Source organism: Ranitomeya imitator, chromosome 7, assembly GCF_032444005.1.
Source record: "Ranitomeya imitator isolate aRanImi1 chromosome 7, aRanImi1.pri, whole genome shotgun sequence".
NCBI classification, from domain to species: Eukaryota; Metazoa; Chordata; class Amphibia; order Anura; family Dendrobatidae; genus Ranitomeya; species Ranitomeya imitator.
In genome coordinates this window covers 180734619-180760875 of record NC_091288.1, presented here as the reverse complement: position 1 = coordinate 180760875, position 26257 = coordinate 180734619, and the positions used below count along the sequence as shown (strand labels likewise).

At 41.2% G+C, this 26257-nt stretch overlaps 1 protein-coding gene across 1 annotated transcript in view; it reads right to left on the bottom strand.

Moving 5' to 3' along the window:
• LOC138646124 (uromodulin-like) overlaps positions 1-24626 on the bottom strand; it is a 29928-nt gene extending 5302 nt beyond the window's left edge. The window contains exons 1-12 of the mRNA XM_069735588.1: positions 24476-24626; positions 21863-22101; positions 21119-21241; positions 19617-19794; positions 18906-19043; positions 18803-18817; positions 13351-14136; positions 12070-12174; positions 11233-11435; positions 7564-7715; positions 6390-6635; positions 2600-2762 (exon numbers count right to left, since the gene is read on the bottom strand). Coding sequence (XP_069591689.1) covers positions 2600-2762; positions 6390-6635; positions 7564-7715; positions 11233-11435; positions 12070-12174; positions 13351-14136; positions 18803-18817; positions 18906-19043; positions 19617-19794; positions 21119-21241; positions 21863-22101; positions 24476-24590 — 2463 coding nt within the window. The 5' untranslated portion in view covers positions 24591-24626. The remainder of the gene's footprint in view (positions 1-2599; positions 2763-6389; positions 6636-7563; positions 7716-11232; positions 11436-12069; positions 12175-13350; positions 14137-18802; positions 18818-18905; positions 19044-19616; positions 19795-21118; positions 21242-21862; positions 22102-24475) is intronic.
• Positions 24627-26257: the final 1631 nt, after the last annotated feature.

Sequence of the window (26257 nt, the reverse complement as noted above, 5' to 3'; positions counted from 1 at the left end):
GATCCGTTTTTTTTGCCAAATTCGCTTTTTTTGCCGGATCCGTTTTTCTAACGTCGAATCCGTATTTTTCGCCGGATCCATTTTTTTCTTCCGGATCAGTTTTTTTTTTTACGCCTGATCCGTTTATTTTTACGCCGGATCCGGTTTTTTTTACGCTGGATCTTTTTTTTTTCTGCCGGATCCGTTTTTCTTCTGCCGGCGGAAAAAACGGATCCGGCGTAAAAAATGTTTTTTACGCCAGATCCGTTTTTTTTTTTACGCCGGATCCGTTTTTTTCCGCCGGCAGAAGAAAAACAGATCCGGCGTAAAAAAACTGATCTGGCGCAAAAATAAACTGATCAGGCGTAAAAAAAAACGGATCCGGAAGAAAAAAATGGATCAGGCGAAAAAAACGGATTCGGTGTAAAAAAATGGATCAGGCGAAAAAAAACGGATCCAGCGGAAAAAAAAAATCCGGTGTAAAAAAACGGATCCGGCGTAAAAAAAAAACGGATCCGGCGTAAAAAATGGATATGGCGTAAATAACCAGATCCGGCAGAAAAAAAACGGATTCGGCGTAAAAAAACGGATTCGGTGTAAAAAAAACAAAATGGATCCGGCTTAAAAAAACGGATCCGGCGAAAAAAACGGATTCGCCGTAAAAAAAACAGATCCGGCGAAGAAAGCGGATCCGGCGGAAGAAAAACGGATCCGGCGGAAAAAAAACGGATCCGGAAGAAAAAAATGGATCAGGCGAAAAAAAACGGATTCGGCGTAAAAAAAAATGGATCAGGCGAAAAAAACGGATCCGGCGAAAAAAAAAAATCCGGTGTAAAAAAAACGGATCCGGTGTAAAAAAATTGATATGGCGTAAAAAAAACAGATCCGGCAGAAAAAACGGATTCAGCGAAAAAAAAGGATTCGGCGTAAAAAAAACGGATCCGGCGAAGAAAACGGATCCGGCGGAAGAAAAACGGATCCGGCGGAAAAAAAATGGATCGGGCAAAAAAACCGGATCCGGCTTAAAAAAAACGGATCCGGCATAAAAACACCCGGATCCGGCGTAAAAAAACAGATCCGGCGTAAAAAATCGGGTCCGGCAGAAAAATAAAACCTATCCGGTGGAAAAAAAACGGATCTTGCGTCTAGACACTACAGCCGTCGGCTTTACCATTGCACCACAAGCTCAAGTGATCCCAGGTACTAATTTTAGCTAATTTTACTAATTTCATGTATCAGAGTCAAGTATCAGACTCAAGTATCAGAGTCAGGTATCAGAGTCAGGTATCAGAGTCAGGTATCAGAGTCAGGTATCAGAGTCAGGTATCAGAGCCAAGTATCAGAGTCAGGTATCAGAGTCAGGTATCAGAGTCAGGTATCAGAGCCAAGTATCAGAGTCAGGTATCAGAGTCAGGTATCAGAGTCAGGTATCAGAGTCAAGTATCAGAATGAGGTATCAGACAGAGTATTTCTGATGTTTGACTTTGATTTGTGACCATGTCCTAAAATGAACACCGTACATAAAAGGTACTAATCAATTTGCTGTATGTTTATGTCGCCGAAATATTGCAATGCTGGTGGATACCCTTGACGAAGGTTGTTTCCATGTCCCTGGATCCTGGCTGGGTAGGTGTGCTGTTACCCTAGCAATAAGCCACTGCAGACCACATAGTGCATCTTGACATGGCAGAAAAGGATCCAATGAGGTAGATATGCACATCTTCTGCACAATCCAAGGGCAGGAACTTCACGATTTCACATTGCATTGCATTACATTTCTTCCATTACATGTTGCACAAAACAAGCAGTTCAGAATGAGAACCTTCATTTTCCTTTGTGAGGGCTGCATGGGTCAATGTGTGTAACTACGACCCCTATCAACTATTCTTAATTTCCATTTTATGTAGGCCTATGGTGTGCTGCTGCATCTTCATACCTGTTCAACTCCCCTTAGGAGAATACTTGACCTAGCTGAGCCAGTCTTCCCCATGAAGCTGAGGTCTGGCTAAAGGTACCGTCACACTCAGCGACGCTGCAGCGATATAGACAACGAGCCGATCGCTGGAGCGTCGCTGTTTAGGTCGCTGTAGGGACGTCAAACACAGCAGCTCCAGAACGATGCAGGAGCGATCCAGTGACGTAACGGCGACTCACTTATCGTTCTTGCTGGTTGTTAGCTCCATGTAAAACGTTGCGGCATCATTGCTTTTGATGTCAAACACGACAATACACGCCGACCTGACGACCAAATAAAGTTCTGAACTTCTAGCTCCGAGCAGCGATGGCACAGCGGGATCCAGATCGCTGCTGTGTCTCAAACACAACGTAATCGCTATTCAGGACGCTGCAATGTCATGGATCGTTGTCGTTCTCGTTGTAAAGTTGCTGAGTGTGACGGTAAATTAAACCTCAACTTCTTATCTAGTATGGATAATGATTGCAATAAGCTCCCACTTTCTTGAGATAAGGATGGAATCCTTCTACCATTTGATACTTATTTACTTCAGAACGTGCAACCACAGTATGGTCTCCCTTCTTCATGCAGAACACCCTTTTCAATGCAGTTCTGCTGGACCATAGGTTCTTCCCGTTTTAATACTTCCCACTAACTCTGACTCACCGGTTTGCACAATTGTCTCTTGGTGTCACAGAGGTTTATTTCACAATGTAGATACACCAGATTGTGCTCTCCAACAAATTTGAACATCTGCAGAGAGAAACGTCCTCGTAAAGAGACTCCATTCTCCAGCACCCTGATGCTTGTGTCTTCTTTATTAGGACATCTAGAAAAAATGAAACAAGAGCTTAATCAATATTAGTTTATAGCTTATGACCAAGGAATTGGAATATGTACTGTATATGTGTATGTGGTTGGAAGGTAGATACTGTGATCTAGGTTATAGCATCGTGTCGAGGGCAGGAAAGTTAAAAAACAAATAAGTAAAAAAGAGTAACAATGAAACTACAGAGCAGATATTAATAGGAAAAATTCATACTGAAAAACTGCAAATAGCGTTCTTGAAAAATGTGATAAATTAATACAGAAATGTATTAGAATTTTGTATAACTTTTTTATTACACAATAAAAACACTTAATTTGTTGAAATGAAATATGCAATCACTTAACCCCTTCACGACATGTGCCATACATGTCAGCTGTTTTGAACAACTGACATGTGCCCCTAACAGCCGCGGGTGGAATCGCGATCCACCCATGGCTGTTAATCTGTTAAGTGCCGCTGTCAATCTCTGACAATGGCATTTAATGTTATCGTGCCGGAAGCGCGTCACTAATTCCTCCCATCGGCGCCTGTTTTGCACATGTCCTCGGGTCGCCGATGGGTTGGCATGACAGCTCGGGGTCAGAACTCAGTCGGCGCTCATAGCAAGTGAGCATTTCTGCTACACACAGGCAATCTGATCATCGTATTGTACAACTGCGGCTTCTAATCTATTGAACCATGCTAAAAGTAAAAGAAAAATGTTTTTAAAAATATTAAAAAAATAAAAAAATATAAAAGTCCAAATCACCTCCTATTTGACCAATTCAAAATAAAATAATAAAAAATTACACATATTTGGTATCACCGCGTTCAGAACTGCCCGATCTATCAAGCTACTGCATAAAAAGAATTAATCCTATCTCTAAACGGCGTAACAAAAAAAAAAGTTGAAATGCCAGAATTATGTTTTTTTGGTCGCCACAACATTGCATTAAAATGCAATAATGGGCGATCAAAAGATCATATCCTACGAACTCGTAATGACCTAGAGAATCATAATGGTAGGTTAGTTTTAGCATTTGGTGAACATGATAAAAGAAAACCAAAAACAGTTGTGGTATTGCACTTTTTTGCAATTTTACCGCACTTGGAATTTTTTCCCATTTTCGAGCACACAAAATGGTAAAACCAATGATATTGTTCAAAAATATAACCCGTCCCGCAAAAAACAAGCCTTCACATGGCCATATTGATGTAACGAAAACACAAAACTGAAAAAGGGCCAGGGGTGAAGGGGTTAAAGGGATTTTCCGCTTTATCTTTATTTTTTCCATATGTGTTGGGCATATGATTTTGTGGCACTTACAGCTATATGGGTTCTCCACCTTTTTGATTGTTAGTACAAGCTTCTGTACAGATCGCTCAGCTGTCTTGTCTACACAATGGCTGCTGATGGAGGAACATGTGACCCAACCTGTCCATCATACTTCTGCAATTGAAAAACACTGCATATGGGAAAGCCGGCTTTTATTTGGAGGAAACTGATGGACATGTCTGGTCACATGATTCTCTATTAACTATTGTTTGGGGAGCAGGGACATTGTGCAGAGCAGAGGAAAGTGGCATTACCAAGTGCAGGAGGAGAACCTGGCATACTTTTATGTTATCAAATGTCCCAAAATAAGATCCACAACACATTGATTAAAATAAAAATAAAGTGGAGAACTCTTTTTATTGGAACCTTTCTTATGAGAGCCCGTCACAAGAAAGAAGGAGAGAAAACCCTTTAGCAGCTATATAGAGCATGGTTCCCTTCCTCTGCTCTGGGGTGGATATACCATATACAGTATGCAGCGTATACATTTCATAGCTTACAATTAATGCGCAGCTATATGAGATGAATGAGATATATACAGATCTGTCACAAGGCTTCCATTGTGTGTGTTCGCCCCTGTGTAGAAAACTACAACACTGACCTATTTAAGGGAAATATGTCAGCAGGATTTAACCCCCCAAATTATTTATATGCACATGTAGCTCCTATAAAGATAAACCCATCGATATCTTTAGCTAGAATTACCGAGAAATTGCCATTTGAATAAATATTGAAATGAGGCTCAATGTTATGATCTGGTGGCCTAGGAGCAGCATGAGACGTACTCTGGAAAAGGTGGTCCCTGTACTGACCGCAAACCCTGAACCTAGCAGCGCAACTAGAAGTAGCCGTGGGGGGTACCTAACACTCCCTAGACCCCTCGACACAGCCTAAGAACTAACTACCCCTAAAGACAGAAACGGGAAAACTATCTTGCCTCAGAGAAAATCCCCAAAGGATAGATAGCCCCCACAAATATTGACTGTGAAAGGAGAGGGAAATAACATATGCAGACATGAAATCAGGATTTAGCATAGGAGGCCATACTAGCTAAAAAGGAAGAATAGGACAGAGTACTATGCGGTCAGTATTAAAACACTAGGGAGCCCAAGAGCAGAATTCACAACAGCTCAAGTGCTTTCAACAGGTAGAAGCACTTCTCAAGCCTCTGTTTTCTCCAGCAATAATCCCTGCCCAGCCACCTTCTGCTTGACTGACAGCCTCTGTTCTGCACGAGTCAAACAAGGGAGCCATCAGTCAGCCATGAGAAGGCAGCACTGGGTGGAGAATAGAGCTGGAGTGCCAGAGGTTTGGGAAGTGCTTCCACACATCAAAAGCACTTCAGCCTCATTTTCATATGGATTAAAACAGCAATTTCTCGGCAACAGAGAAACAGACTAGTAGCTGGATAAAGGTATTGCTGGACTTGTCTTTGTAAGAGCTACATTTACAAGTAAACAGTTTGGGGGATAAAAAGTTGACGATAGATTCTCTTTATGTGAAAAGAACTTTTTTGCAGTCCACAATAGAGGAACTATACAGAAGCTTTGTAGGAACGGCAAAGCCTTCAATCTGAAGATCAAGGTGGATACAGTGGTATATAGACACAAATAAGGAAATTATGGCATATCCTAAAAATATCTTGTGACTTCTACTTGTGGCAAAATCCTTTTAAAAAGATCATGTTGTGATTTAATGTCCCTTCACCAAGACCAAACATCCAAGCGAGAGTCTAGAAAGGCTTACTGTTCATTGTGATCATGGAGTTACTGAGATTAGCCATCCACAATCTGTCTCCTCCATACATCTGTGACCTCGTCTCCCGGTACTTACCTACACGCAACCTCCGATCCTCACAAGATCTCCTTCTCTATTCCCCTCTTATCTCCTCTTCCCACAATTGTATACAAGATTTTTCTCGCGCATCACCCCTACTCTGGAACCCTCTACCCCAACATATCAGACTCTCGCCTACCATCGAAACCTTCAAAAAGAACATGAAGACCTACCTCTTCCGACAAGCCTACAACCTGCAGTAACCACCGATCGACCAAACCGCTGCATGACCAGCTCTTCCCTCGCCTACTGTATCCTCACCCATCCCTTGTAGATTGTGAGCCTTCGCGGGCAGGGTCCTCTCTCCTCCTGTACCAGTTATGACTTGTATTGTTTAAGATTATTGTACTTGTTTTTATTATGTATACCCCTCTTCACATAAAAAGCGCCTTGGAATAAGTGGCGCTATAACAATAAATAATAATAATAATAATAATAATTAGTAGGGCTTATGTCTTCCACTAATTATTCCTCACCTTTCTTCAATGATGTCATATTTTATTGGATCATCTATACGTTTTCCTGGAGTAGCGTAACAAGTCTTCATCACCGTGACATAATCTGATGGCTTATGACCCTCTAGAAAGATTTCTACATACAGTGTTGATGATGTTGAGAGCACCACCTCCTGGTCTTCATATGAGGTCAGATAATTGTGGTCCTTATATATTGCCATATGCGCCTTGAACTCCCCTTCACCCTCAATGTGGAAAGATATGGAACTGTAATAAAATAATCAGCAATTACTAGTAATGTATAAACCTATTGTATTAACAGCTCTCCTACCAATCGGCAAAATTTATGGAAACATGGATTTACATATCTAAGTTAATTTTTCATCTTTTTTAAAAAAATTCATCGAAACAGTGCATGATGTTTGATAAAATTGGTACAAATTAAAAAAGGATTTTTTTTTGCTCTTTTGTTTTATTTACACTCTTTTTTGAGTAAAATATCACACAATCCTTTCACTTAGCTTTAAAATGTCACATGTCAGCTATGCACAAAAAATAGACAAATTTTGTACTTTGCTAATTTTGAAATGTCTGAAATGATGAATTAGCCAAAAACATTTGGTTAATAAAAACCATTCCCATTTTGTCCAGCAATAAAACAAATAACAAGGTCTGAAAAAAATAGCATAAAAATGGCTCAAAAACTGTAATGAATTTGGAGCAAAAATAAAAAATGCCTAAAACTCAAACTTGTACTACATAAATGGTGCCAAAAGAAAAATGACTTTCCTGTTTCATGCACAACTAAAATATCAGGGGAAATACATTGACTGTATAGTACATTGATGCATAAAATCTATTGAAATTAAAAGTCCCCTTCTCCCCATACTCCCTTATCATTTCATGCCATGATTACACAAATGCTAATTTCTTTACAAGGGAGCTCTAAAATTTTTTACTATTGTACAGTAAGTCAATGATGGATTTTCATCCTTTCAGAAGTAAAAATTTGTTTCTATGATTGGATTTTACAATGATTAGTCACATAATAATATGTGAAGCATATTAGAAAATGATGCAATTTCTGAAAATACTTTATTTCTTAAAATGAAGTAATATGCTCCTTTTAATTTTACACATATTAATTTTGCTAAGTCCACTAATATTACAAAATTACTCAAAGCTGGCACATTACCTTAGGACAGGTTTTAGAGATGTCTTAATAGTAAGATCCAATGGATATGAACAAGAAAAGTTTAGCTGAAGTTCAGAGTTCCTCACAATGATCTTAGTTGGCTCCAGCTGTACATACATGGTATTCCAGTAGACAGCATGCGTCCCATTGTTCTGTAGAACACAAAGTCCTTCCATTAGTTTCCTCTAAAGGTACCTTCACACTGAACAACTTAACAACGATATCGCTAGCGATCCAGCGTCCTGGATAGCGATATCGTTGTGTTTGACACGCAGTAGTGATCTGGATCCTGCTGTGACATCGTTGGTCAGAGCAGAAAGGCCAGAACTTTATTTCGTCGCTGGATCTCCCGCAGACATCGCTGAATCGGCGTGTGTGACGCAGATTCAGCGATGTCTTCACTGGTAACCAGGGTAAACATCGGGCTACTAAGCGCAGGGCCGCGCTTAGTAACCCGATGTTTACCCTGGTTACCATTGTAAATGTAAAAAAAAAAAAACAGTACATACTTACATTCCGGTGTCTGTCCCCTCGCCGTCAGCTTCCCGCACTGACTGTGATCGCCGGCCAGCCGTAAAGCACAGCGGTGATGTCACCGCTCTGCTTTACGGCCGGCCGGCGCTGACACAGTGCAGGGAAGCTGAGGCCGGGGGACAGGCAGCGGAATGTAAGTATGTATTGTTTTTTTTTTTTTACATTTACACTGGTAACCAAGGTAAACATCGGGTTACTAAGCGCGGCCCTGCGCTTAGTAACCCGATGTTTACCCTGGTTACCAGGGGACCTCGGCATTGTTGGTCGCTGGAGAGCTGTCTGTGTGACAGCTCTCCAGCGACCACACAGCGACGCTGCAGCGATCGGCATCGTTGCCTATATCGCTGCAGCGTCGCTTAATGTGACGGTGTTAGGGACTGGCGGAACGCACCAAGAATCAGATGTTATGGTATTAGGTGCGTTCGCAGTCCGAGGTCCACCGTGCAGGTAAAAGACCCTGCTGCTAGTAAGACGGACTATATGGCGGTACTAAGTATACACACATGGGTTAACTTCACCCTGCGTGAAGGAAGCGATCCTGTTGCGTCACAGGACCGCAGTACCGCACATAAAGCGCGAGCAAGAAGTCAGCGGACTCAACCCCTACACAGGATTGAAGTCCGATTAGACACTTGCTGGCTCAACACCGCAACTGGGTGTGTCAGAGGAACATAAATAATAATATTAAGGCACAAGAGTGCGTGCGGTGCCACACTGACGGACGCCACTAACCACCCAGGCTTGGGTCAGGAAAGCGCAGAGCAAGCGCACAGCGCCGTACTGGCGGACACAGCAACTGGTAGCTGTAATGTGTGTTTCGTGCTGTTGGATAAATCGGGCGCTAGATAGCAAACATACACCTTCCGCGAACAGACATTCAATAGGGAGGGTTATTTAAAGAGCGACTTTCACTCACAACACACACACATATTTACAAGACAATACTAGCGCATGGCCGTGCGGTCATGCGCAGTTTATATAGCTGCAGCACCGGAAACAGCTACAGAAGTTTTGCCCCTTCAGGACCTGCCAAAAGGACCAATGGGATGTGCTGCAGTACCTGAGCATGTAACCCTCGATCTCCAATGGGAGATCCTGCCCTGGGCATGCTCAGACAGAGAAAAGCAGGACTTAGATCCAGAAACGTCCACTCGCCGCTGCCCAGCACTGGCTTCAATGGCAGAAGCAGGAAAAGCAGCAGTAACTCTTCGCACAGAGTCAGACTGAGCGAGACGCTGGGATCGACGTCCCTGCTGAGCAGACTCCACTGCGGCTGGAGAAGAATGGGAGACCGCAGCGGAGACGGATCGAGATTCCCCCTGTGCAGCAGAGGAAACTCGACTCCTAACAGACGGTACCTTAACATTTTCTTATAGGAATCTTATTACTCTTAACACTTAAAACTCTAAACTAACACCCTGCATTGTCTTTTAGCTTTAATTTTCTATTTTACAGATAAAGTGGAAGGAGGGGGTGTAGACAAGTCCACACTACTCTATGTCAACACCAGATTTAAAAGATAAAAGTCACACCAGCTAGTGCTGATCCTCATAGCCAGGGGCCAGGAAGTCACTAGAGATCAGCAAATTAATTTGAGTGAAATCTAATTTGAATTTTCTTCAAAAATCCATATTTTCCAAAATGCAGACTTTTTATTCACATTCGCAAAGATTCAGCAGAGTGGTGGCTCTCGGATGCCGTTTTTTTGAACCTCAAAAGGCGATCAAAATGTAAAAAAAAATATATTTCCTTCTGCTCACTCATTTTAGTGCTCACCTCCCCATCACCTCTTCTCCTCACCGTCACCCCTCCAGTAATTGTCACATCTTCAGATCGCACCTTTCACACTGGAATGGGGCTTTCTGGTTTGATTACCTCCAGGAAGGTTCTTAGCAATGCGAAAACCATGACACCACAACCTTTGGGGTGCGCTTCGCAGAACCCTCCTAGGCCTCATCGGCCGTGGAAATCCACGCCTGAAGATGCGACATAGACTAGATGGCTGAAGGTGAGAAATGAATGGGTGGATAGAGACGTGAGTGTAAAGATTTGTATGATTTGTTACATACTACTGAGGAAACCCCAAAGCATAATAAGGGACATCAGATCCAAATTTTCCATGAAAATCTGCATGAACAGGTGAATTTTGTATTTTGTCTGATCCTCTCATCTCTAATTTTCACATCATGTATTTGGACAACAGAGCTCTGATAGCTAAGAAATGTATTATAAGATTTTCCTCAGCTTCTCTATGTGTGTTCTGCCTCTTTCTCACTGTTTCCTTCTAGCTCTTTCCACCTTTTGACCCCATGGAGCTCTTTAGACAGCATGGTCAATTTGATCCCTCCCTGAAGACAGATCTATAGACAGACTAGTAGTTATTTCCTCAACACTAAAATCCTCAGAAGCTTCTCTATATATTGTCTGCCTCTTTCCTTCCTTTTCTTTCCATCTTTCACCTTCTGACTCCATAGAGTTCTTTAGACAGCATGGTCAATTTGATACCTCCTTGAAGACAGATCTGTAGACAGATTAGTAGTTATTTCCTCTACATTGAAATCCTCAGCAGCTTCTCTATGTATTGTCAGCCTCTTTCCTGCCTTTTCTTTCCATCTCTTTCCCCCTTCTGACTCCATAGAGCTCTTTAGACAGCATGGTCAATTTGATCTCTCCTTGAAGACAGATCTATAGACAGATTAGTAGTTATTTCCTCAACACTAAAATCCTCGAAGCTTCTCTATGTATTGTCTGCCTCTTTCCTGCCTTTTCTTTCCATCTCTTTCCCCCTTCTGACTCCATAGAGCTCTTTAGACAGCATGGTCAATTTGATCTCTCCTTGAAGACAGATCTATAGACAGATTAGTAGTTATTTCCTCAATACTAAAATCCTCGAAGCTTCTCTATGTATTGTCTGCCTCTTTCCTGCCTTTTCTTTCCATCTCTTTCCCCCTTCTGACTCCATAAAGCTCTTTAGACAGCATGGTCAATTTGATCCCTCCCTGAAGACAGATCTGTAGACAGATATGAGCAGTTTTTTTCAGAATGAAGGATCAGTACAGGAGAGAAGTGACTGAGAAGTGGGAAAAGAAGCACATTTCTTTAATAGATGCATAGATATTTTCAGTACATGCTTACATGCAGGTGAGCTCTACACTTTTCATTTTGAAGAGGAGATATAAGGGAAATCATGCTGGTGTTCTCCTTGTCTTTGATTCCTATGCAGCGATCGTCGGAGAAGTAAATATTTATGGCATTTAAGCTTTTTAGTTGACATGTCCTAAATGACATTTCTATATTGTGTGTGCTGCATTGTAACTTCAAATCCAAGTCTTCTAAACCTAGAAAGATGTGACAAAAGTAGTTTCACCGAAAAATTAGCTTTTACTAGCAAATTAACATAGCTACTCATTTTGATCATATCAGTAGATTAGCGGAAAATGTCTGTGTACATTTTTTTTTTATCACAGATTGTCATAGATTAATCACAGATGTGTTGTGATTTTTTTTTCCCATTGAGTGTATTGTAAAAGTAAAAATCTACAAAAAGAGGAAAAATTGTTGAGCTATTCTATGGATCCTCAGCAAAATAAGCAAAGATTATTCCCTTCACAAAGTTTGAATGCAAAATGTTATTACTCCCTTGTTCTGGGGCTTAGTCCCCTGTTGATCACTCTCATTTCAGATGACCACTGCAGCCGATCACACAAGGATCAGGCAAGAGAAACAAAAAAACACCATGGAAGGTAACTAGAGTACTTTTTTATACATATAGCTGATCCTGCGAGAAAATCAGCAGCAAGATCCTCACCAACATTTACACAATTTTATCTAGAGTTCCCTGCTAATCCATGCAGAATTGTTGCAAAGATTTTTTACTACAATTCCACTACATATCAATCTAAAATCCCTTCTCAACTAATCCTGCTAGCCTAGGGAAGTAAATTTATTAAGGAGTTTCAATATTTCACTTACGTTGAACATCTCGCCCGTCGTTGCAGTAGCAACCTTCAACACCATTCACTCTTTTGCATTCTTCATCCTTTGCACAGGAGCATGGATTATTTCCAGAGGTTGGATCTGTTGGTAAATTAATTTGAGACAGATCTACCTTCTTCATTCCCTTTATTGACCTCCCAATTATTAAAGCAGACAGTGAAGACAGGAGGCTTTGAAAGCATTAGGAATCTATGTTCTTATAATATTGATTGATAGCTTGGAAAGTATGTTACTTTAAGACATTATTTCATTCATACAATGGAACTGCGCTCAGAGGGCTTGTACAACAGATTCATATGTATCCTATGTGTCTCCAATCAATACTATATCGTAAAGATTTTCAACCTTAGAGAAAGCGACCCAGTAAACCACTTTTAGAGCTAAGCGTCTCGTAGAGTCGGTTTATGATTTTCGCAAACAGGGCAAATGTCCAAAGACTTCCATTTCCCGAAGTATCCCTAAGACTAAGCTCTCATGAGCAACCTGAGATTGCGGTATGCAAACCTTCAGTGCCTCGTACCAATAGATACTTTAACATAACCCTTTTACAGCCTTAACCTTCGTCAGGCTGCATAATTTTACAACGTTAACAGGCTGCAGAGGTGCAATTGTACCTTCATATATATTTTATTGAAATTTGGCCAATATAACTGCAGAGATGTCATGAAATTTCAGCCCTCTACGGCTTTTCGAAAAAAAAAGTTATTGCAATTTTAAAACGGAATAGTTACAATTGTACCTACTCAGCCGGACGAAGGTTAAACTACAAGTGAGTTCACCATAAATCTTTTCAGTAGGGATTGAATGTACAGTGATTTTAATGTAAATTTGTGGACGCGGTATGGTGGCACTGCAAAATAGATAATATATATAAATATTGTATGAAGTTATTATTTAGGGATTTTATGGTGGTATTAGAATTAATGTTATATGAGCTTTAAATGGAAGTATTATTTGATATTGAAAGGCAATTTTAGACATAACATGAGGGTTAAAATGTTATATATGTCCACTTTGGTCAAGGTTTTTTTTTCGTTTGTGCAGTGCATCTAAAGTAGAAAAAAATGAAGAAACTTTTCAAATGGTCTTGATTTTGTATTGACAGCTCTTACCAAACTTATATGTCTTAATGGTTACAGACTGCAAAACATACTGTGAGCTTAGATCCTTCTTTCCAGCTCTCGATTACTTTGAATATTCTTTATTAAGAAGGACAGATGGCTCCATTGATGCATGCAATATGAGATAATGTCTTACCTGTGCAATACGCTGCTGGACATCTGGGTGTTCCTTGTAATTTGTATACATGATATCCATCTACACAGGCTTTGACTTGCACGGTACTTGACCAGTAGCAGCAGTCACCATCCCACTGAGCACAAGCGGTGAAGTTTATTATTCCTTCATTGGGTAAAGGATGTGAACCATTTATCCACATTGAAGTCTCGGTGCCGCAATTATTTTCAGGCACGCAGCTTTCTGGAAGGTGAATTCCTCCAGTCCCTATGAATCTGTACCACCCGTTTATTTTACTATCACACTTGTCACCTTGTGATCTGAAGATACTTCTCCAAGGATCATTGAGGGTGTTATAGCTTGAACATGGATCAGAGCATCTGTAGGATCCATCTTCATTTCGGCATTCCAGACCTTGGTCACATAGACTTGTTGCACATTCGTCATCTTTACAATTGAATCCATGTCTGGTCAAATCAGACTTACATGAACATGAAGAATATCCTGCTTTCTCCGAGCAATCAGCCAAAGATTGACACCGATAGAGTGTAGGGTCTGAACATTCATCAATATCGATGCATTTATTATCTATATTTTTGGCGTAGCCTTTTGGGCACTCGCATACGTATCTGCCATGTGTATTTTCACAAATATCCGGACAGTCATTAGACCAAGGATAGGCACATTCATCAATATCAGAGCATGCAAAGCCATCGCCGATGAAACCTTCATTGCATGAACATTCTTTGATGCCAAAATATTCTTCACAAATAGCGTTTGAGTCACATTCAGAACAGTGTTCAGTATCTTGGCAAAAAATAAATAATATAAAATGTTTGATATTTCACATTTTAAAATGGATCAGTCATCATATTTTACAATACAAACTGTATTCATGATTAAATAGATATCTAAGAAGGGTTGTGGTTGGTGTATGCTAGAGATGAGCCGATCTTTTTAAATTCAAATTCACCAACCAGGACTAATTTTTACAAAACAAATCATTAATTTTGCAGAGAATCAATTTGTGGTGAATCACAAGCCTTTCAATATCCATAAGTTGACTTATATAAAACTCCGAGCATACTACGACTGTATCCAACTCACTCCAGGCTCCTTAATGCAAATACATCTTTAGATATTTCAAAGATCTCAAAATACATGGTTATGGGTAGATGAATGGTAAATGCTCTTCTCTGCTGTGCTGTAAACTCTTTCCAAAAATGTACCTGAAGGAACAAGGGTCTACATGCACATACACTTGATTAAAATTGAATTTATGCTATATTTGTTATCTTTTCAAATATAAGTGTCCCACATGGTAAGAGAAAAACAGACGCATTTGTGAATGTCTTTTAAAGAAATAAGAATAAAGCATGGATACAATTTTAATAGAGTGAATGTGCCCATAGACTATTGTTTTTCTAGAAATTTGCCATTAACCACCTGCGAGTTTTGGCACCCACCGCTACTAGGCTGAATGACTTATAATTTCATAATCAAATATGGTAATTTCACTAATATTTCCCTTTTTTAATATCTTTAATGTATATTCAGTGTTTGTGGGCTTTTTCTCCCTATCTCCATTGCACTGCCATGACATACATCCACAAATTAGATTCCTCACAAAATGGCTACTGCATTCCCTGCTTCTGCTTTTATACAGGCTATGATAGTTCCTCCAGATTCACTGTGCTATACTACGTCATGTTATAGTGATAAAGTATTGCAAGAAAGCCCACCTCGTTGTGCCTGAGGTCATGTGATCCTCTTCTCGCTAATGAAACCTTGCGCATTGTGTAACATGGATTGCAAATAGTTTGAATATAGTGGGTCTAGCTGATTTATAAAACCTCAAACACAAGTTCAATTCAAAGCACATCAATTCACTTATCTCAAGTGGACAAATTGTAAGGTGGCTGTTAGACATGTAGTGGGTGGCAGATAAACCTCAAGTAATGCTTTAGTACATATAGTAGTAAAAGGGGTTAATTGGCCATGACAGGTTGATTATGAGAAGCTAAAGATTTAGGAGAGATGGCTGCTCACCATATCTTAACTCCTGGGTGGGGTTTACTTGGTAAAATAAGGCCTGTTTGTCTCACACTAGTCAGTGTGTGTGGAGGTTGTAGACCTCCTGGATTGTGTGGCTTTGCTGAAAGAAGCTGGACTCTGTACCAAGGGGGGAAACCAGCACTGTTGTATGGACTTTTTGCTTTATGCCGGACAAGGGCTGTATTTGAGTTTTCCTATGGTGTGGTTTATGAGGGCTTCAATAAAAAAAGCCAGACTTTTAAATAGAAATGGTTCCTGTGATACCTCATATCGCTCCCAAGTGAGTAGCATTGTTATAATCCTTTGAAAATTCAAGTAAGTCATGATGTGCCTAATCCTGATTTCAAAGAATTTTAGCTTAAGAGTTATAGAGCTCATGGGTCCAGGTGCATTCAGTTTCTGTCTACTCAACCTGATTGATAGACGCAGCAGTGGGAGATCTCTGCAGCTGCAGGGAGGAGGTACTTTTAGGAGCTGCCAATCAGTCTGAACTGAGTATGTTCTTGCTTTAGGAGCATAGGTATTATTTTCTAGCATTTATGAAAAAGGAATCTCAACAGATAATATTTATGCAATTTTTATGTGAGGAGCGGGAGCAGAAAATTGAGGGAATTCCTCACCTACCTTTAATTACATGTAGGGAAACATTGAGGTGAAAAGTATTTAGAATAGTTTGTAGTGTGAAGATTTATATAGTCATAGAACATTATGGAATAAGCATATTGCCCATGCCCATAAACCCTACACGAGAATAGGCCACACTCCATAACAAGTGTCAAGCATATATATCCTAGCATATATATCAGGGTCCAGAGGCTCAGCCTGTCACTTGGCAGTGGATTTTCTGGTGGATACGCTTAGAGGTAATATGTTGAGGAATGGATACTGTGTAGTTCGTGTATGTGTGGGTCTTTGAAGGGACGATACAATAGTATTTGGCTATGGGTTTTCCTATTTATGGCTGAACCGCGCCCCTAGTACTTGCTTTGAAACTGTGGATATGGTTCCAGTTTCCCACATTTGTCACACTAGTAACACGGACAGTTTTTAGTTGCAAATACTGTATTATTATTGTCCAATTGAAAATATACACAGTATCATTAGTAAATGTAAAGGTTATTCTCATCTCACTTGTATAGGTCATAACTTTTTGATTGACGGGACTGAGGTATGAGACTCCAACTGATACTAAGAAGAACATAGTCATAAGGCTGATTTAGTGATTCGCCACATTCAAAGTATCTGTTAGGACTGGCGGAACGCACCAAATAATAGTAATAGAGAATATGAGGTGCGTTCGCAGTCCGGGGTCCACGGTGCAGAGATGACACCTGCTGCTGAGTAATGGCGGACGGACGCTTGCTCACACATGGGTTAGACCTCACCCAGTGTGAATAGAAGCGAACTCTGTTGCTTCACAGAGTCGCCATATATATGCTGTGCCCTGTTAGCAGTCACAGGGTGCAGCTGAAAGACACTAGTGGGATCCCTATGAATCACCCCACTAAACTGGTGATTGGATTCGCTCTGACCCTTGGTGGCTTTTGAGCCGGCGCCTGAGGACGCCCTGAGTCAGATACAGAGTCCAAGCGGGAATTCCCATCCTACACTGACCGGTTGTCAGGAAAGCACAGAGATTACGCACGGTGCCGCACTGGCGGGCACTGCGAAGAGACGCTGTAACGTGTGCTGAGTGTGCAGGTTAGCACTGTCGGGCGCTAGGTAGCTTCCACCATTCGCGAGCAGTTATCAACATGTGACGCCCAGGAGACCGGGATACCCAGCACCGGACCAATGGAGTCTGTCTCTTGAGGGGGATGTCACGGGTGGCTTGACCCGGTGCTGTGGCCTCAGGCAATGCACAGTGTAAGGGGTATCATGAGGGGACAGGCACTTACTTGATCAGCAGCAGGTTCTCCCAGCGGTGACGATCTCGATCCTGGATAGATGGCTATTGTCCAAATGAAAAACTGAGGCACTGAAACGTTTAACCAGTTTACTTTAACATAAAAAGATTTACAACCAGTCCTGTCACCGGAGTCTGTATGGGAACTCTGAGTTACTTTGACCCTGCCGGGGTCTTCGCCTCTTATTGTGCGCAATTTCTGTGTGGCCCTGCTGCTGTATGTGAACTGGCTGCCGGCCCAATCTGTCCCCTCCGGGTCCTGGTTCGACGGGCAACCCGAATCCTTTTATCGGCTTACCCCCTCTGGGAGTACCGCTGAACTCTGTGTCTGTTGCTGCATCCGACCCTAGTGAAGCTGATATCACCTCACGTTTCTCCGGTTGCTGTATTATATATAATGAATACAGCCACGGATCCGGTATCCGTCTTTGCGCCTGTTCTGGGTAGTGATTAATGCTACCCGATTCTCACAATGTCCTTTTTCTCTATCCCTCTTCTCCTCAGGCCGGTGATTTAGGCCTGGTAACAGTCACAGGGCTGTTAGAGATTCAACTGTATGACCTCTCACTATCAGCTCCTTGGCCCAACTGCCATTTCTTCTCTCAGACCAGAATGGATCAAGGGGAGTCTCTGGAGCTCCCCCTTCTGGCCGGAGGTGGTAGTGCAGTCTTGCTATTTTAGTATTTGTACTTACTGTCAGTAACTATTTTTGTGGCAAATACCCCTAGGGGTGCCACAAACACGAGGAATGGAAATGATTAAGGAGCTTTCATCCATCGACAGACATTCATCTACACACACACATTGACAAGTTTACACTAGTGCATGGCTGAGCGGCCATGTGAACCTTTTATTGCAGTAGCACACCGGGACCTTCCAGATGGTCCAATAGGAACTGCAACAGGACCTGAACATGTGATCCCCAACCTCCAATGGGAGGTCGTCCCGTGGGCATGCTCAGTATGAGAAAAGCGTCACTTAGTCCCAGAAAAGCCTGCTTGCTGCTGATCAGTACTGGCTACAAAGACAGAGCCTGGAATGGCAGCAGTCACCCTTCGCACAGTATCAGGCTGAGCCAGACGCTGGGACTGACGTCTCCACAGAGCAGGTTCCACTGCGGCTGGAGAAGAATGGGAGACCGCAGCGGACATGGCTCGAGATTCCCCCTTTGCAGTGGCGGGAACTCGACACCTAACATTATGCTGCTGTGCTGAAAAAATATAGACTACAGTGCGTTGGTAAACCAGTGCTGCAACTTCTTCATTTTCAGTGGTGAGACCCCCACCGGTCATAAAGCAATGGCATATCCTAATGGTATATCAATATTTTATCAGATGGGAATAACCATTTTCCTTAACAGTAGATCATTGGGATATAGTACTGCATACAGACACGTCTGAGAACATACAGGACATTTGTGAGAGCACTATGATCAGTTACATGTAACACTGGACCCTTTGTAGGAAAAAGTCAAGTCACAGTCAATATTTGTATTCGGACACGATTACTTACTTGATATATTCTTCACTAAAAGACAAAAGAACAAAACAGAAATAAGATCAGGGCAAGAACATTTAAAGGTAAATCCTTATTTTAGTGAAAACTTGATGTGTACCTTTAAATCCTTCTACACGGATAGCGTAATGCCCATCTCCACTGACATGAAGCTCCCAAGATCCTATTACTGGGTTCTCAACAATGTACATGGATCCCCAGGGTTCGGATATAATGGTTTTAAGCTTTGTTTCTGAATCTGCAATAGATAAGTCATAAAAATCGTCATATACCATACCATTTATTTTACATAAAAAAACTCATAGTGGGGTGGTCCGAAACTAAATTTTATTTGAAACCTAAATCTCTATCTATTTCATGTCATAATTTTATCTTCTTTGTAATATTCTTTAATTAAAAATTACCTATCCTACCCTCACTGCTGTTTTTTATTTTTTTTACTACTTCCTTTGTGATGACGCTACATTTGAGAATCCCAGTGCATGCTAATATACTCAAACGAGTCTCCATCAGGGGGCATCAAAAATGTCCGTTTCAAGCACTGACCTACTCTCTGCTCTTCTGAGCATGCATCAATTCTCAATTCCGATGGATGATCAACAGGATCTTGTCAATGTACACTGTTCTTAGTGCACAGTGACAATGCACTTTATCGACGTCTGTGTTCAGAAATGACCAGCCGGCAACAGAGCGCACTGTCATTGTACATTGTAAGAAGAGAACAAGTGAGCGCAGCCACCACAAGTGACGTCACAAAAAGTTGTAGGAAATAGCTTCCAACATCAGCAGCACTGCACATTTATGTATTTACCATATGGGTTAATCACTTGTAATGAATGGATAATCCCGTCTGTGGTCAATATCAATGCAGTATAGTTGTCTGCCACTGAGAAGTTGGCAGAATTATCTTCTGCGTTATAGTCCCTAGAGAACAGTCTGGTTGAGCTGTTAACGGGTCTTGACAGAGTGAAGTCCAAATAGTAAAAAACCTTTAAATGGCATCAAAAGGTAATTGTAAAACATAAGATGAAATACATAGAATTTATTATTTACCCATCATAGACATTTATGTAGCATTAATAGAATTTGTCTCAACATTCAAAGCCCAAAAAACAAGAATTTGCAGAAAACTGTATAATGAAGGAGCCAGAAACTTCTCCAAGTGTAAAATTAGAGGCACATGTACAATTTTTCTGCAAATGATTCATACAGAAAAAGCTAGTGAGCATACCCGCCTCTTTAAGCATCTCCTCAACATATTTACACACCATCTTAGTCTTCATCTCCTTCTATTTTCTGCAAAAAGAGATTTAATCAATTCCTAATGATTTTATTTGACTCATGGATAAGAGAAATTCTATTTTCTCCAATGTACAAATATAAAATGTTTAAAGGGAACCTGTCACCCCCAAAAATGGAAGGTGAGCTAAGCCCACCGGCATCAGGGGCTTATCTACAGCATTCTGTAATGCATTCTGTAATGCTGTAGATAAGCCCCGGATGTATCCTGAAAGATGAAAAAAAGAGGTTAGAATATACGCACCCAGGGGCATTCCCGCTGCGGTCCAGTCCGATGGGTGCCGCGGTCCGGTCCAGTGCCTCCCATCATCTTACGATAACATCCTCTTCATGCTGTGGATCCAGCGCAGGCGTACTTTGTCTGCCCTCTTGAGGGCAGAGCAAAGTACTGCAACGCGCAGGCGCCGGGCCTCTCTGACCTTTCCCGCACCTGAGCACTGCAGTACTTTGCTCTGCCCTCAACAGGACAGACAAAGTATGCCTGTGCCAGAGCCACAGCATGAAGACAAGAAGAGGATGTCATCGTAAGAAGATGGGAGGCCCCAGACCGGACCCCGACACTCATCGGATCGGACCGCCCTCCCAGGTGAGTATATTATAACCTCTTTTTTTATCATCTTTCAGGATACATCGGGGCTTATCTACAGCATTCCAGAATGCTGTAGATAAGTCCCCTGATGCCGATGGGCTTAGCTCACCGTCGATTTTGGGGGTGACAGGTTCCCTTTAAGTTGTCATCTGGGAATATGGACCTATTTAAGAAGGACAGCAATGCATGAGAGATGCAAAAATAAATCTACCTATTGGTCTTTTACACATATCCAATACTGCCAGGAATCTTCATTCATGCGCAAAACAATATGGTAATCAAAATTTGTCACCCAGGTCATATACCTGCTCCAGGAAAAATTCTTGCACTGTGTGTGTAGCAATGAAGATGAATACATTTACAGTACTATAGCACTGGACGTCACTGCCAGTATCACTTCATAGAAAGCAAAATAGTTTACTTACCTTATTTAGTTTTGAGAGATTGACTTCAAATACATGTCCAAAACTTACGGAGGCGATATCTCTATAAATTAGATATTTGGGGTCTGTTCTACCAGCACATAAGCCGGTTATAAGAAAAAAGATCTGTAGACAAGATTTAGGCATGGATTACTAATACTCAATCTGTTCACTGTTAACAGGTGTCAAATAATAGGCATCTGCAATCGCATTCTATGTTTTTGAAGAAAGCAAAGTTTCTCCATTTTTTCAATATCGCCTCCATTTTTGAGTTGAATACAAAGCTGAAGCTTGTCCACTCGTCCATGAATAATATATATAATCAAAGAAATTAATGAGCAAGGATTCCCTCTGTGCTCACGCCAATACCAGAAATGGTGTGGGTATAATGGACCGATGTACTGTAACTGTGGGTAACAGAAACAAAACTGAAATGCAACAGCAGATCTATTCATTGATGAAATATTTGCTAGTGATTACTTTCCCTTTCAAATGATCATCAATGCTGTTGATCACTATGAAAACAGCCAACAACCTGATAAGGCTACCTACCAGGGTAGAAACAAAGCATTTTGAATGGCCTTGAAGTTGAAAATAGATAGGACATACAGCCGTGTTGAGGTTTTTTAATAGTTATACTATAAAAACATCTTTTCACCCCCTTATACTTAGGATACCAAGTACAGTTTTAAAATTATAGTTATAACAGTTATTAGTATCTCCGAGGCATTTGATTTACATACTTACTTTTGATTGCTTTCTGTTTATGAGAGAATAAACATCTTTTTTTAACACTCCATCATCATAGTCTTTTGCAGATGCATCCGTTAAAACTAGAATGAATGAATTATCTGGAGAATCCATCAAAGCAACCTTAAGGCCGGTAATAACCATTTCGGGACAGTCCCCACCACCTCGTACGGCGAGATTATTGAAAAAACTGTCAAATTCACTAACAGAGTGTGTGGATTTTGTTGGTCCTATTACTGAAAGAAAAGTTTAATATTATTCAACTTTTTTCTAGTCACACCAAACCAATAATCTTTTCTAAGAGTGGTTTTCGGATACAAAAAACATTTGTTTTCAAAAACCTTTTTATAGTACTATAAATACCTCCCTAAAGTCCACCCATCTATCAAACTGACATCAGTGGTGATGACCATACACAGTCTAGAGTAGAAGAGAGGGCAACACTCTGTGTGCATAACGTCAAAAAAAGTAGAAGAATCACTGAGCGGGGTAATCACGTGCTGTGTGACTGGATGTGGAGGTGGGTGCCAGATGGGTGAAGAAAGGTACGGTAATTGCAAATTACCATATAGTGGAGACTGGAAGCAATAGTGGAGACTGGACATCCTCTTTAATTAAAACTACATCTAAAGCCAGTACATGCACATACACAACGACAAATGTTGCAAATGACTTTTTTGTGCAACAGGATGTTATTATAAATAACTCTTGCTGGGACATTGTAAGAGCAGAGATGAGCGGATCGGGCAAAATTCAAATATGACTGTTCATGCTTGTTTTCTCAGGAAATTCGCAAAGGTAGCATCTCATGCGATGAGGTCATACATCTCAGAGCGGAGGTCCTTTGAGAGAGCTTCTGCAGAACCTTCTTGGGTCTAGCAAACCCAGAGATTTTACATCTGCCAACGCTAATCTGAAGACAAGACGAGGACCATACGTTTAGCAGTGAGTAGTAAAGGTGCCAGTGAGGATGGTATACCGTAAGTAGTATAATAAGTATAATTATAGCATAAGCAAGATTTATCATATTTTGATGGTCTTTTCTTTTATGGTTCACAAAAATGGCTGCCTTTTTTTACAAAAGTTACAGATTTTTGTAAAATGTTAGTAGAATGTTGAGTAACATTTTATCGGAATTCTTGCAAAATTACGTTTTTTTAATTCCGCTTAATTTATTTCTATGTAGGAGCCTTCTGCAGCCCTCTGCACTCAAGGACTTGATTAAAATAAATGCTCATCGCAACTCTTAGATGTTGCATTTCTGTTGGCTTAGTAATCCACATGTCCACAAAAGGAACAAAACAAACTCCATGCTGTAAGCAGAAAAAAGGGTTGTCTCTGTTAGGGGTCGAGTTCCCACCTCTGCAGAGGGGGAATCTCGAGCCATCTCCTCTGCTGTCTCCCATTCCTCTCCAGGTTCAGTGAAGCCTGCTCAGCGGAGACATCGGTCCCAGCGTCTGGCTCAGCCTGATACTGTGTGGATGGTTTCTGTTGCTTTCCCAGGCTCAGCCATTGTATCCAGTATTGGTCAGCGGCGAGCAGACGTCTCTGGGACTAAGTCCTGCTTTTTCCTTTCTGAGCATGCCCAGGGTAAGACCTCTCATTGGAGGTCAGGGGTCACATGCTCAGTTACTGCTGCAGCTCCCATTGGTTCTCTAGGAAAGTCCTGAAGTTGCTCTGGTATTGTAGCAGCTTCCATTGGTCCTTTAGGAAGGTCCTGAAGCTGCTGCAGCTATAAAAGGTTTGCATGGCCGCTTCGGCTAGTATCAGCTAATATCACTTCATGTTATGAGCTTGCTAATTGTGGTCGCGCCTGTATGATTGTATTCAGGGACCCGGCTGAAATAAGCCCCTAGAATACCGGCACCTCCGGTGAGGAGTTTGTACGATTGTATTCAGGGACCAGGCTGAAATAAGCCCCTAGAATACCGGCACCTCCGGTGAGGAGTTTTTGTGTGCTTCTCTGTGTGCGTGACCACTGACTGCCATCAGCTCAGCAGTTAGCTGTGTTCCCCTGTAACGTTAACAGGGCACAGCGTGTTCTTTTCTGTGTGACTCAGTGAAGTTGTCTCCTGCACGGTGGACCCCAGGCTGCGAACACACCAATTATAACATCCATATTAACTCAGTGCGTTTCGCCAGTCCTCACAGTCTCCAGCACAGAAATTCATATGAATAAGACTTCATTTTTATTTAGAACTTTCTTTAAAACATGGTCTCAGGCTTCTACAAGTTGTAGGGTCCCTGGTAAACTACTATGAGTAAGATCTCATATGTCGAAACGTGTCGGTAGTTTACCAGGGACCCTACAACTTGAAGAAGTCTGAGACCATGTTTTTAAGAAAGTTCTAAATAAAAGTGAAGTTTTATTCATATGAATTTCTACGCTGGAGCCAACCCTTTTATTCTGCTTGCAATTTGACTACGCCTTTGATCAGGGCGGCTCCACGAGTGGATGGACCTTGGAATCTAATGAAGACTGGTGAGCTGACTTTATCCATCTCCCCCTTACCTTACTAATAAACTCCTTTCTGTGGCCCGTGTGTTCCATTTTCTAGTCAAACCTATTGCCTTCTAGATAATAAAAGGGTATTTAAAATATTCTCCTACTTGGATCATTGTACTCCACCATTGTATATTTTCGCATTCCACATGGAAATCGGGCTGACACTTGATCTAGAAGCCAGCCATTGACCAACTTCAGCTGCCGAAGATCATCATGCATTGAGCCTGTTGTGTCCACCAGGTATGTCAGAGAAGACGACTCTGTCAAATAAGGAGAATTTGTCTGGTCATCATTATATAATATGATCAAACATATTGGTTACATGTAATAAGTATTTTTAACACACCAGTTGAGTCATTATCACAAGTGCTGTGCATCCAAAGTTTAGCAGTTGTCTAGAAACATTAATGACCATCATTGGTGAAGTAGTGGAGATCGGTTATCAACTGTTCTTCATAGAGGGATTGGACACTGGCACAGGTAGAGTCTGCTCTTTTTAAATAGTACCGTACTTTTGTCTTAGAGACAAGACATTTAAGATTTCTTTAAGTAGCTATATAGAGGAACAAAACTCTAGTTATCATAGTGAATTTGCTATTATGGAACCAAGTTTCCTGGCCCATTTGGTAAGATTGTGGTTCTTAAAGAAATTGCCCCATTAAGACACTCCTACAAGATATAACATATTATAGCCTCCTTGAGAAGGCTGGCTGAGTAATCTAGCACCACGAGAAATTAAAGAGGTTGTCCACTACTTTTATATTGATGACCTATCTTTAGGATTGCTTATCAATGCAAGAGTGGGGTAATTGACACTTGGCACCCTCACCGATGAGTTGTTCCCGATGTTGGAGGCCAAACGGTATCAGTTGCGGAGCGGAACAATTCAGCTTTGTCAGCTGTATGGTGACTCCAATGGGGCACTGCAAGTCCATCCCTACTTATTCAAACATGGGGGAATGTGCAGTACCCAGCCGATGTCACCACAGCTGTATTGTTCCACTGCAACTGATAACATCTGTTTGCCGGAATTGGGAAAAGCTTATCAGTGAGGTTATCGGGCATCACATCCTTACTGATCGGATAATGATGACCTGTTGAAAGCATAGGTAATCATTGTAAAAGTAGAGGGCAATCCCTTTATATGGTTACCCTATAAATTGGTGGGTACTATGTCATACCACATTTCTTCTGCAGTGGCCTCTTAGGAGACATATACAGCTGCTTCCAGTGCTTCTCCCCTAACACAGAGCATATTTTTGCCATAATGTTCTCCATAGTACAATATATATATATATATACTGTGTGTATATATATATATACAGTGGGGCAAAAAAGTATTTAGTCAGTCAGCAATAGTGCAAGTTCCACCACTTAAAAAGATGAGAGGCGTCTGTAATTTACATCATAGGTAGACCTCAACTATGGGAGACAAACTGAGAAAAAAAAATCCAGAAAATCACATTGTCTGTTTTTTTAACATTTTATTTGCATATTATGGTGGAAAATAAGTATTTGGTCAGAAACAAACAATCAAGATTTCTGGCTCTCACAGACCTGTAACTTCTTCTTTAAGAGTCTCCTCTTTCCTCCACTCATTACCTGTAGTAATGGCACCTGTTTAAACTTGTTATCAGTATAATAAGACACCTGTGCACACCCTCAAACAGTCTGACTCCAAACTCCACTATGGTGAAGACCAAAGAGCTGTCAAAGGACACCAGAAACAAAATTGTAGCCCTGCACCAGGCTGGGAAGACTGAATCTGCAATAGCCAACCAGCTTGGAGTGAAGAAATCAACAGTGGGAGCAATAATTAGAAAATGGAAGACATACAAGACCACTGATAATCTCCCTCGATCTGGGGCTCCACGCAAAATCCCACC